Below are 14,168 nucleotides of genomic sequence, written 5' to 3' on the forward strand. Positions count from 1 at the left end.
AATACCTTTTCCCCCATAATATAGCAAAGATATCTTTCTACTATTTTTTGTAACGACTGCACAATATGTCATAAAATTGATTTATCTTTATTTATTTACCGATGCCTCTGTGTGTGGTGAGTTATGTTGTTACCATCCTTGCTGTTTCTCTAAAGAGCCTCTTTCCTGCCTTAGGCCCTTGGAGCACTCTGGCTCCAGACCCTCTCCTGCAGGTGGAAGGACCACCCTTGAGTTCCCCAATTCCCTCAGAGAAGCCCTCTCAGACATCAAAATCCACCCCACCATGTTCTACTCCTTTAATGTGCTTTCTTTTTCTTCATGACGTAACTTTCTTCAAAGCAACCTGAAATTGTGGTAGTTATCTGTTTCTTCTCTATTGGCACGGAGTCCTTGAGGGAAATTTTTCCCTGTGAGCCTAGTCCAGAGTTGATGCTCACAGAGTGTTTGCTGAATGAACGCTTGTCTGATTTTCTCTTTCATACAGACATTCTGGGTTTCCTAGATTAGGATAACTAGGGTAACTGATGTACAGAAAGTTCATTCAAAATGCGAACAGACACTGCCATATTAGTGTCCTAAAATGGTACGCTAATTTACACTGCTTTAAAATGTATGAAAAGATATTTTCCCACACACTTTAACAGTAAATATCATGATCTTTTTCCCCAAATATATTAATTTCTAATATCATATATTTCTCTAATATTAAGTGAGAATGGTTATTTTACCTTGTTATAATTGCACTTCTTTAGGCTCAAGTAAGGAAATTAACTTTAAAGTAAACTGATTATTAATCTTTTGTCATTTGTGACTTGCCTCTTTTATACTATCACACTTAAAAGAGTCTCTGAACCAAAAGATAAACAACTGTTTCATTCTTAACATTTTAGACCTGTTTATTCCATTATCTAAGATGTAAAAATAGAAATTAAAAAAAAAAAAGAAAGAAAATGGTGGTGGTAGTAGTTCCTACTATGTGATTCTAAATACTTTGCCTGTATCATCTCACTTAATCCTCTCAATAACCCTTTGGTATAAATATCATTATTATCCTTGTTTTATAGATGACAATGTGAAAAGAGTACACAGCAGAGTGGCAGTCTTGCCTGTAACCAGCGACATCATCACCTTTATTCCTGGTGACTCACTCCAGACCTCACTTCTAGACCCTGCTTGGGAGGACTACTTTTCCACAGATGACTTACCTTGCCCATTTGCATGTAGATCTTTTCAAATCACATGATCAGATTTTACAGATGAGAAAAATAACTTCCCTGGGCTCAATGGTGGCAGACCCATCTTTTGAAACTAAATTTGTCTGATGACAAAGACCAGGCTCTTCTAGGGCACTCCAGCCACTAGGACCATGCTGGGCCAAGATATTTGTTCAAAACATGCTTGTTGAACTGGTTATACCAGAGATGAAGTAGAATGGGCACAGATCCACCATAATTATTATGGCATTTGTCTAATGGGTGGGAGAAGAAACAGTTGTTATGCTGCCCAGGTGTATCTAGATACTAAAACTCAGCTCCTGTGACTTGACCAATCTGCTCTGAGAAGCTTTTGGGCAGTTTGGTGAGAAAGAGTGAGGAAGCAGGCTTTTTGCAAAGTGACAGTACCTGCTTAGAAACCTCTTTGCAGACCTTAAAGACCATCAAACAGACAGAGTTGGACACAGACCTAGAGAGATTAACACAGCTAAAATTGCATATTTATAAATATGAAATCGACTCAGGCAATGAAAATATTCTTTTCTTCCTTATTATAGTTAAAACAAAAGCAAAAATAAAAAATAAACCTTAAGTATTGTATTTTCCTCCCTCTTCCCCCATCATATCTTGATCTTAATGATAAGCCATGTGAATTAAAAAACAAACAAACAAAAAATCTGACGTCAGCTGGGAATACCAGGTAAACTGAGGCAGACAGCTATTTGACTTGTTAGCCACTATGTGATTTGGGGTGGGGGGGGAGATGGCCAGTGGAGGGGAAGGAGTGATGTATACATTGAAACTGATGAGGAATTAGAGTCTCTTGAGTAAAAAGATCAGTCTTCTCTTTAATATATTGTTAATACCATTGTACAAATATGACATTAGACATATTTTTAAAGACCTAAACAAAAGAATAATATAGTACTTTAGTACGTACCAGTGCTAGTCTAAGATCTTTATAAGTATTATTTCATTTAATCTTTGCCACAACCACTTTCTTTATAAATGATAGCAAGCTCTCCAATTTACTCCAGAGTATTTATTTAACACCAGGATCTGCCCAAGAAAAAAAAGAGGCAGTTTTGTCCTCGAGGAGTTTAGAGTGTCGTTAAAGAGAAAAAACATGATCATACCACATGCCAGTCAGACTATCCCTACCAAAGGATGGGTCCTCTGATAAATGCAGTCCAGACAATGAGCTTGCCACCTGGAACAAAAGGGAAGCATGAGCCCCAAAGCTGATGTTACACTAATATCAATTCCAGATGTATCAGATATTTTAATGTAAAAGCAGTGGAACTATAATGTACTAGAATAAAAACAAAGCATGAGTGTATAATTTTATAATCTTGGAGTGAATACCATCATTCTCTCACCATGACACAAACCTCAGAAGCCATAAAGAAAAAGACTACCAATCTCGACCACACAAAATGTGAAAATAAAAACTAGGAGTTACACAGTTTCCCTGGGTCTCTCCCATGTAGATAGGAAATATAAATGTTATTATAAACTTTTGTTCATTTTTTTACTGCAAAAACAAAACAACAACAACGAAAAACTTCTAAATGACCAACCCTATTATAAATATGATCAAAAGGAAACTGGGGGAAAAATGTTTGCAACCGATGTGGCAATAGAAATTTCAATAGAAAAAAAAAATTGTCTTAATTCATGAGAGGAAATTAAATTGTCTATAAACACCAAAATGTTTAATAATGACTGTAGTAATTCAAGTAGAAACAACACTGAGATTTTTTCCATGTAATAGTGTTTTTAAAGTTTGATATTAACCACTGTTAATTATGCTGTGATGAAATCAGCATCTTTGATTGGAATATAAATTGATAAAACCAGCACCTCCCTGAACATGAGCAAAAGGGACCTCTCTTCTCCTTTGGAGGACCTCATTCTGGCCCTGATCTCACACAGACCTCCCATCTTGGGGAAGATTCTGTGGGGTTAAGACACCAGGCTCACATAGAGCCCAAGCCCCATGCCTTCTAGATCACACTTCATATCTAGGACCTTACACTTCTCTGTGCAAGTGGCCCAGTGCCCATGTCAGGAACTTCACAGGCCTTTTTCCAGTCTGTTTTCCTACAGGTGGATTGTGCTACTGGTGTGTGTACCTCTGGCCTGGAGGGGTTGCCAACTGAGGCTGATTGCAGGGCCACGGGGGAAGCCCGAGGCTGAGGTGTTCACAGGGAAGCACGAGAGGCTCTTCACCTTTTGGAGCAGAACCAGGGGAAGGGAGAAAGAGGGAGATGGGTCACCAGCTGGGACCTTCACAGAGTGTCCCAGCTTGGAACTTCAGGCAACCATGAATGCTAAATTTGAAACAGGCCTTCCTAGTAATGACGAAGGTATATTCATCAAGGTAGAAGGATAGAACGTATTTTATTGAACAGTTTGTAGCTTCATTTATTTTAGATTTTTACACATGTGATATGCAGGCGTCCATATGTACCTCTACTACTGGCTCCACAGATGTTAGGCAGGGCTAGGTACAATCTGTGTGGAACAATATTTGGTATTTTTTTTTAATTTAAAAGTATTCATATTTATTCATTCAGAAATTACCTATTTAGAAATTTATGACATAGAAATAGTCATAAGTCATGTTAAATATACACAATTTTAAGTACAAATATGTTTATATCTTCATAATTATGATAATAAAATGTGCCAATCACTTTACTGAGCACTTTAAATATTGTCACTAAGTCCTCATAATTATATAAAATTAGTACTATTATGACTATTTCAGAGAAGAGAAAATTAAAGTTTCAATAAAATACCTAGTTCCCATTAATTTAGCTTATTAAGTGGCAAAAGTTGGGGAGCTCGAATTTTTTTTCATCTTCAAATTATGGAATTTTTCAAACTTGAAAAAGTTTGTATATATGTATCTATTATACTATTTCTTTTAAAAAGTTGAAGATGAAGTGATCTCATATGTGGAATCTGAAAAAAAAAAAAGCTAACCAAAAAAAACCCCAACTTATAGATACAGAGAATAGATTGGTGTTTGCCAGAGGTGGGAGCTTGGGGATGGGAGAAAGGGGTGAAGAGAGGCAAAAGATACCAACTCCGAGTTTTAAGATAAATAAGACTTGGGGATGTGATCTACAGTGTGGGATCTACAGTTAACTACACTGTATTCTATATTTGAAAGTTGCTAAGAGAGTAGATCTTAAAAGTTGTTATCACAAGAAAAAGAATTCTAACTACATGTGGGGATGGATGCTAACCAAACTAATTGTGGTGCTCATTCCCCAATATATGCAAATATTGAATCATTATGTTGTATACCTAAGTGAAGAAGAATTTCCAACTCAAATGGTTAACCTTGTAATCAGCTCTTTGTTCTGCTTTCGTAGACTCGCTTGCTGCATAGGTCAAAAGGCAGGGTGACCTCGAAATCAACTGAAGATTCACCTTCCCCTTTGTTTATTCTGTCTCAATAACAAATGTATCCCTTTTGCAGATAAGTCCTATAAAAGTAAGGTTACCCTTGAACTCAGGGCCCAGATCTTCAGAGTGCTAGCTCTTCTGGGGCCACTGGCATAATAAACATGAATATTCCAACTCTCTGAGTGGTGCTTGGTTTCTTACTGGTCTGGTTTTTCCACAACAAAAGTAATACAATGTTATGTGGGGAGAAAGAAATTTTCCTCTACCCTCATGGTTCTTTTGGCTGGTCTACTAATTAAGTTTGCATGAAATTGATTAATAAGAGAAAATAACCAAATTTAATACATAGGTATGCATGGGAACCCCATATACATGAAAGAGCTGGAGACTCCACATATGTGAAAGGTTCAAAGGGAAATGAGCTAGAGGTGGTGCTGACCTAAGTGTCACTGCCAGTGCCGAGCGATGGAGAAGGGAAGGTTTCGGTGGTGAGACACCCCATTAGAAGAACACACGAGGAGCCGATATGAGAATGAAACGGCAGGCACCAACTTTATCGCAGGGAGCACACTTCTGTTCCTGCTCCCCAGGGGTCCTCATGGGCTTCACATGTACCACAGTACAATAGTAGCATTCAGCCACACATGTGTGACACAATAAGCTGACTATGGTAGGCATACGTTGGGCGCAGGCGCCCCACTGCACTAATGTAACATTCTAAATCCCAGGTCCTATTCCTAGCCATGAGCCTGGATCACAACCAGACCTGAGACCAGCCAGGCCCGGGACCCACAGTCATTTTGGGGCTGCAGAGGTGGGGAAGTTGTTGCATGACCTGAGGACAACACATGCTCAGTAGTTAGTGGTTTGCCCTGCCCCATAGGTGGGTCAAAGAGATTATCTCTGATAATATCTTATTATGGGTGAGGCCCCTATCTCAAATTCTCTTTAACCCACAGGGTCTTGGTGGCTTTTAGCTCAAAATAATCTATCTGCATATCGCAGAGGTACATCTTGGGGTGACACATTGTAAATGCCTATAGTTATATGTCAATTATTTCTCAAAAAAATAATAAAAAAGTTGAAGAGACATATATCTAGTACTCATCACCAAATTTTGACATTTTTCCACGACTTTATAAATACATGTTTTAAATTTGCTGAATCATTTCAAAATACAATGAAGACATGGCATCTTAACCCTAAATATATCACATTAAAATTATATCCTCCATATAACCACAATACCATTATCAAACCTAAGAAAATTCATAATTCACCAATATTACCTAATTCCATATTATATTCAAATTTCCATAATTTCCCCCAATATCTCTTAGAGTTGTCTTTTACTTTTTCTTCAAATCAAGATCTAATAAATGTTGTTGATGCCCTCCAGCTAACGAGTCCATGGGAAAAGGCCTTGCACAAAGCTGGATCGATTGGCCATTTGCAAAGAGAGGAGGAGCACGGCAGAGGAAAGAGCTGAAGGTGGAGTCACAGGAAGTCATCTGGGGTTTTGCTCTGAACTAGGTGCTGTCAAAATGCAAGGGAAGGTCTATGATTATTTTGGTTTTAATCTAGAAACAGGAGGAACCACGCAGGTAAGGGGGATGTTTGGAATTTTTTTTTTTAATGGTTTGGACAATGTTTTGGTTTTGGCCTGCTTCTTGATGAGATCTGAGTGCTCCAGTTTCTGTCTTGCTCCATCCTGGTCACAGAATGACCTGAATTTTAAGTGTTCCATGACTTGTTTATTATGTTCAATACAAGAGCTCCATGGCCTCAAGCTCAGCTGAGAGTTAGGAGCTTTCCTTTCTCATAGTTCAGATTATACCTGGTTGTTATATCCCAGGGGTCTCTTTTAAACAAGTACATCTCTCTTATTTTTTAAAAAATATTTACTTTTTAAACTTCAAGCCAATTGCCTCTAGATAATCTCGTTCCAGACTAATCTCATTATTTCTATGTGATAGCACTTTTTTTTTTTTTAAATTTGTTCCAGTAAATTGGAAAAAAAGAGAGATCTACATGTTTGGTAAGATTTAAATTGGACTTTTGGGCATTCTGTCAGAAGTCACAAAAGATTAAATCATATCAATATTAGTGATGCTAAATTTGATGATCTGGGTAAAGTGTGGACTGCGAACTTTGTTGTAGCCGCCAGCCCCCGAAAGACACGCAGACCACCAGAACTCAGTGAGTTATAGGAAACACTCTTTATTCAGCCAGCTGGGTCTGCCAGGGGTATGCAGACCCCAAATTAAGCAGCCCCAAAATGTAGAGGTACAAGGTTTTTAAGCCCAAAATCCCATTCTTCATTCTGTCTAAACACAAAGGTCTATCCTTCTTCTATTCACTACCTGTCAACTCACAAGTCAGGTGTGTAAGCAGAGTTACAGAAGCAGAAAGCTTGTTTAGAATGTTATGTTCCTATAATCAAAGCCCTATGTGCCCATAGCAATAGTCAAATAGTAATTTCCAGTAAGAGTCAATTTTTCAGCTACCACAATTTCTCCATTATAAAGGTATGTCCATTAGCCAGTTAGTCTGTGAGATGATATTGTTACCGGAGAGTGGGGGTCCTCTCCTGGCGCGTTGTCCGGGTTCTTGATGTCTTGAACAAAGAATTGAGCAAGACACCAAAATACAGCAGAAAAGAAAAGCTTTATTAGCAGGGAAAGTACACTTCTGGATGCAGAAGTGGGCCTGAGCAAGAGAAGCATGGCTCAAAAGGCCTGATAGCAAAGCCTTTGGGGCTCTTATCCCTATTTGCTGTGGACGGTCTCTTTTCTTAAAGGGATGGGCTTCCTTGATTGACAACTAAGATAGACAAGACTCAGTGATTCATCATTTGCTTTCTGCACATGTTCATTCCCAGAATTCAGTCTATTATAATGATATTAATGAACTTCTGAGCATAGGCATATTATAATAATAGTATAATGAGACTCAAGTGAGTTGAAGGTGGTTGGAGTCTTCATTGTGCAGGTGCGAGTGACTGGCTTAAACTGGTATCTAATTCTCTGCTTACTTGTTTCTTTGTATGAGTTTTAAAAATGCCTTCTGGCTTGCTTAATTGTGGGTAGATTAGGGTGGACTTCTTCTAGGAAAGGATGACCTTAGTGTTTTTGCAGGCAGACCTGAAACCCCGTAACTAACTTTCCTGCCTAACTCTTTTCTAAGAGCCATGAACCCCCTTATTAGTAGTATGAATGTTGAGGGACAGGAAGTCTCTTCTGCATCTGCTTCCTGCTGAGAAGGGTCATCATCCTTGCCTGTTGGGGTTTCATGGAGCTCTTTCCTTTTCTGCCTTAGTCAGAGCAGGGCCTTGGGTTTCCTGTGGAAGTGCCACCTCAGTCCCTAAACAAGGAAAAGAAGATACGAACTTGTTATTCAAATTATATATCTATTATTGATTTGTCTATTAAGCGAGTAAAGGGGAACAGGCTTAGTTAATATAATTCTTAAAGAGCAGAATATCTTGAGCCTAAAGTCCATTTTCCTCTCAGACTCTAAGGGCTCTGTCTGACCTAACTTCATTTCTGCTAACAATGGGATGATCCATGACGCTTATCAATAGCCAGATTATCTGATTGAGATTTGAGGGAGAGGGCCTTTTTTCCTAAAGAAAGGAGGGAAGAAAACTAGGTTTGCTAAAAAAGATTAAGAACTGCAAGAGATGTCCCATTTCATCTCCTGCTGAAAGATTAAGAATTGTACAAGTGAGGTCCCGTATCAATATTTTGATGCTGTGCAAACATCCTCCTCCCCTAGCTCTTCTTTCAGTAACTTTTGATTATCCTTACCTGAGTCAATTATTTCATTAGGGGTTGCAAAATAATTATTTTCTACTTCTATTGCTCCTGCATCATTTACTAGATAACATTTTTTTTTTCATAAAAAGAATAATCCCTTATCAACTGGGATGAACTGCATTTTCTCCTTAAAAAGGAGAGTGTGCTACATTATTTTCCCCTTCAATGCTGAATTTTAAAGTAAGAATTAGCCATATTACTCACCTCAAATTATGACAAATGGATGCCTCCCCCCCATTTTTAGCATTGCTACGAATTTGTGGACTTTTGCTTTTCAATGTTTTACAAAGAATTATAATTATCTTCTTGTTGTTCAAATTGCCCCAAAATTTGGCCACTGGGAGCTCCTTCAAACTGGCTACAGTATTATGAAATACCTTATGAGTCTTCAATAGCTTCCTTAATTGATGGCACAATAAAATGTCAAGTTCACTTGTACTTTTTTTTACCCCTCAATTATGGAGTTAGCCATTCCTCTAAGAAGCTTTCTTTCAATGGGCAATGGTGTTTAGAAATCAAAACTTGGTTTCAGTGGTCTCTTTGATCACTGCATTTTCATCACTCTGAAAGTTATTAAACATGCCCAACACATGCAAGAATTCACACTGAAGTTTTCAATTCACATAGTGATAGCTTTATCTTATAATATACATAAAATAATTAGAAGTATAAATCAGAATTACTATTTTCAATAGAACTACTTGGTAATGTTTAATACTTAACTATAGTACTTGTTATCCTTAGAGCATATCTACTGAAAATATTCAATCAGATTATTGTTTTCAAAAGTAACTAAAATAATCCTTTTCTCTATGTGATTATGTTAAAATTTAATATTTATTTTTATTGTTTTCAGTTTTACACTTAGGTTTTATTTCCCTTTGATGTATTTTTAAATTATGTGAATATATAAAATATTTACATTATTCAAATTTAAAACTGAACAATATACTTAGAAAGTCTTAACAACCTTTTTTACCCCTTCCACATCACTCCTTCCCCCAATAGGTAACCTAAATTGAACAAGACCACTGCTAAAAGACATTTTTGAGATAGTAGGTAAATCAGTTTCTTCCCTTGAGTTTTAGATAAAAAAACCAAGGTATAAATGATAATTGTATTAATATGGTTATAATATTGGGATTATATAGGTATAAAATGACATTCAAAAAAGAGTGATAAAAGATTTGCAAATCATTTCTAATGGAATGATCTCATTTTACAAAATAATAGACAAACATCAGAACTATGCCATGTACCTGGTGCCCTATTAAAATGGATACTAACCTCATTTTAGAGACTTCTTCAATGAGATATTTGCAAGTTGCTGATTGAAGGCTAAGCATTACTAAAGTTTAGATTTCCCAATTCTTCACCTTCAAAGAAAAAGATCTCTTTCTTCCTTACTGCAATTAACCTGCTGGAAAACAAACAAAACTTGTTTTTGTAGAATTTTTACATAGATAAACTCTTTCACAAACTTATCTCATGTAGCTTTCAAAGTACATGAAATAAGCCAGAGATTTCAAATTAATGACCTAGGGCTAAATAAGGCCCTAAAACAGTTTTATTTGACTCAAAATGTTTTCAACATTTTAACTAGATACTGTGATTTAGAGCTCTCCAAAATAATTGTATTCATTTACATTGAAATAAAAAAGGCAGATCTGAAAATTCTTTTCTCAAGAATGATAAAGATCTCATTTTCTTTATTCTTATTTTGACTTTCTGGCATCTCTTTCTATTTTCTCTTTCTCGCTTCTGTTTATTTGCCTACTTTTCTAACTATATCACCTGCCATTCCCTCCATGGGTCTCTCTAGGCCCGGTGTGTTTGAGGACACCCCACCTCCCGGCTTGCTGATTTGACCATTGGTCATCCCTCTAGAGCCTGCACTGCTTCTGTTGAGAACCTTCTAAAATGCAAGTCAGTGATTCTAGTCCTGTGTCTGTGATGGTCAATGTGAGGGCATTGGAGTTTCAATGGCTCTGCATAGACTAGAAATTTAAACTCCTAGGCATGGTATTGATGACCCTCCAAGATGCTTTCCCACACCTTCATCATCTCTCTCAGCAGCAACCCTCCCCCTGCTACACATACTGAGTTCCAGGCCTGCCAAGCTCCTGGCCCTTTGCCTGCCCACACTTCTCTCTTCATTCCAGATGCTTCCTCTCATAAAAGGAGGATTGTGATTCAGTAAGACTGGGGTGGGCCTGAAAGTTTGCATTTCTTACATTCTTCTAGGTGATGCTGGTGCAACTGTCCCAGACCTCACTTCTTGTAACTTAGAACTTCTTTTTTCTAAGAATGATTTACCTAAGCCAGTCACAGGACAAATGCTACGTGATTCCACTTATATGAGGTATCCAAAAGAGCAAACACAAGAAGATTCCTTAATCTCAAATGTGTAAAAGAAACTGCAAAATTGTTATTCCATGGAACATTTGAGATCTTGTTCTCTACCATATAGAAAGTCAGTTTAGCTCAAATAAACTCATAAAAATCCTCTATAAATTTGGACATTTCTTACATTGATATCTGTTTTTTACTTTTGTATTGACTTTGTAGTCAATAAATTTCTCAATTCACTTATCTAATTATCTGTTTTATTTAGATACTGTTATATAGCTATGATATATGCAAATAACTTCCTCCTTCTAATCTTTATACTTTTTTCTAAAATATTATTGTGCTAGCTAGGACCACCAGTTAAGTAGAAATGCTGATAGCCAATATGCTGTGTCTTTCCTAATCTTAAGTGGAAAGCTTTATTTTTTGAATATAAAAATTTCGTCAAAATACCTTCATATATTCAAGGAATACATATTCTTGGAATTTTTTTCTCTAAGTACTTTTTGATTTTCATATTAAATGATTTATAATCTAGCATTTTTACTTAATATATTATAAGCATTGCCATTACATATTATGTAACTAAATACTGGTCTATATTTTAATACCGATGTGGTCAAAATCTGCTTCAGCCGTAATTTATTTAATCAATCTCCTAGTAGTTTTTCAATTACCTCTGAGTCTGTGACAAATTAATCACCTTCCTGTTCTCATTTCCCACAACTGCTGCTATTTATAGATACTTTTAAGTATGATGGGCTGGTTTAGGCCCTGTCTGGACTTCAAAGCTGCAGTGGCTCTCAGGGGGTTTAGAAGATCCTGACAGGGAAGAGGAAAGGCAAAGGGCAGAGGAAGGACAGATTTGGCATCTTCTAGGAGAAAGAGATGCTGGAAGAAGCATGAGGTAAGCCTGGAGAGGCAGACAGGGAAAGATTACCCAGGATTTGGGATTTTATTCTGAGAGTACTGGAGAAGCGCGTGAGTGACACGATACAATTTTCGTTTTAAATTCCTCTTGTTGACTTAAAAAAAAAATCTTTAGCTCTCTGTAAAGGTTCCTCTCATGGAACTTAACTGACCCTCAAATTGATCTATCAGCCAATACAGTCTTCTTTGCCTCACCTCCAGGTTAGTCTCAACATAATGATACGCTTCTCACTTTAAATCATTGAAAAATGTATAGGAATTTATTTAAAGTTTCTCAGGGATGAAGAGGAGGGGATTTCAGTACATATCATAGCAAAAACTTAATAATCTTTGAATATCTCTTCTTTTAAACTTCTGCATACATCAGTGGCCCAATTACTTTTCATTTTCTCATTAAAAAAAATCGAAGGCTTCCTCCTTTCTCTTTACCACCCTCTCCTCCTCCCCTCACCCTCTGTTCTTTCCCTCTGTAACTCTTTATCCCTTTTTACAGGAACAATCTCATCTTGTAACTTTTGAATTTGCCCGGGTGGGGACAACGGGAAGAGGAGGCCATGAGGGACAGAGACGTGCGGGGAGCCTGCAGTGGCTCCTGGTTCCCTCTTACATCGATGTCTGTGTGTCCATTTGTGATTAGAATTATAAACATGTTATATTCTCCAGTTTTACAGTTTATCTGATAAAACTTTCCAAAAATAAAATATCTTAAAGAAAAAAATATCCCTCTCACCCTAAGGAAAAAAATGTCATTTTTGAAAATACCTTAAAGAGACCCAAGCAAGACTACACTTAAAATTTATAAGCATAAGCTTGAGCGCCTTTGTCCACTGCTCCTCTGTATTCAAGTGGGTTCTAATGGAATAGAACCCACCACTGGCGCCAGGCTCCTCTATCAAGCCTTTCTCCACGTCAATCCTGTAAGGCATGGAGAGACCCAACTTGCCTTTCTCAGCCTCTTCCTTAAACTGCTGCATGCAGTCCAAAAAAGCCATCATCGCCTGGTCGAGCTTGTTGTAGAAGAAAGCATTCTTCCGCTTGCTACAGAACAAAGGCAGCTCCCCGGCGTCATCTGTTAAAGACTTCAGGTAGGAGCGGTTTCCACAGGGGATTAGTCGATATCTCTGAAACTCCAGTCCAATGGTTTTAGACAGGGCCAGGAGCAGCAGGGATGTCTGTCCCCAGGCCATGTTAATCTCATTCCAGCTCACGGGGACAGTGGGGAGGCAGCCCAAGCGGAGGTTATTGATGGTGGCCAAGGGGCCGTCATGGTAGATCGTGAATGTTGACCTGAATGCGTTGGTTTTCTCCAGCTGGTCTAGCTGGGTCTGGGCGTATCGCAGCCGATTATCCAAGCTCCTCAGCTCGTCATTCAGCTCCAGCTGTTGCCACTTCATTTCGCTGCAGTCTCTCTGGTACTGCCTTTCCTGCTGGTCCAGCATCTCAGTCTCTACCTGGGCTTCCTTGAGGGCCGCTGCCACTCTTTCTCGGTTCTCCTCCACCTTCTCCAGCTCCCGGAGCAGCCGCGCTTCCTCCAGCTCCACGTTCTTCAGCTCCTCTTGCAGCGCCTCCCTCACTTCCTCACTTATTCCCTCTTTGGTCTTCAGGCAGCGTCTGTAGTTCTGGCTGTCAGATTCCGTGAGAGCGAGTTGGGTGTCCAGCTGCTCGAGCAGATCGTCAGTGCAGTCCTCACACAGGGGGTGGTCAAGATCCTCTTGACCAGAAAGGAAGTCGAAACTGCCCCTAGTGGCCTTCTGGATGCTGTTGAGACTTCTTCGAGAACCCAACTTCCCAAGCAGAGTGAAGTTGTTAAAATCATACCCAGACATCCTGCCCTCGCCAGGGAGGGTCCTGCAAGAGTCACCATCCTGCAGCTTTTCAGTATTTATCTCCACCCTAGAGGTAAGGCCTTCCTCAGGGCTTTCTCCTGGCTGCCCCTGCACTGAGGCGGGGGTTAAAGCTGCAGGTTCTTGGCCCAAGGTCTCTGGAGACTGAGTTGGCCTCAGGGGCTGGCTGCAGCGCTGGCACATGAAGCGAACAGAGGACATGGTTGACGTCTTGGCCTCCAAAGTAGTCTAAGTTTCCTCTGGCTCCTCAGTGACTTTTCCATTTATACTTTTCAACCTCCCTTAGAGGAATGATACTTTTGATACTATCTCATCTTATCACCCTCCTACTTCACACCCTATGGTGGAACCCTCCTTGGATACCTGCAGACCTCCATACGCCCTTTTGGACAAGTGAGTCTTTCAAAAAAGAAAATCCAATCATCTCGCTTTCCTTCTTTCATGTTTTCATGGCATATCTTAAAAGTAAGCTTTCTAAAACTAAAATCTGATCATGGCACTTCCTTCTCTAAAATGTTTCATGTTCTTATACTATCTTAAGAAAAAGTCTCACCATCTGAACTTAATATCAAGGCCCCTACCTGTGTTTCCAG

General features: G+C 38.7%; 1 protein-coding gene across 1 annotated transcript; it reads right to left on the minus strand.

The window, feature by feature from the left end:
* Positions 1 to 12,477: 12,477 nt before the first annotated feature.
* BECN2 (beclin 2) lies at positions 12,478 to 13,776 on the minus strand. Its single transcript, XM_016118945.2, has one exon. The coding sequence runs from the start codon at positions 13,774 to 13,776 to the stop codon at positions 12,478 to 12,480; it is 1,299 nt and encodes a 432-aa protein (XP_015974431.1).
* Between the last annotated feature and the right edge of the window lie 392 nt (positions 13,777 to 14,168).

Source organism: Rousettus aegyptiacus, unplaced genomic scaffold, assembly GCF_014176215.1.
Source record: "Rousettus aegyptiacus isolate mRouAeg1 unplaced genomic scaffold, mRouAeg1.p scaffold_m13_p_23, whole genome shotgun sequence".
NCBI classification, from domain to species: Eukaryota; Metazoa; Chordata; class Mammalia; order Chiroptera; family Pteropodidae; genus Rousettus; species Rousettus aegyptiacus.

Excerpts from the sequence above, each read along its gene's own strand:
- BECN2 (XM_016118945.2), bottom strand. The coding sequence starts at position 13,776 with ATGTCCTCTGTTCGCTTCATGTGCCAGCGCTGCAGCCAGCCCCTGAGG.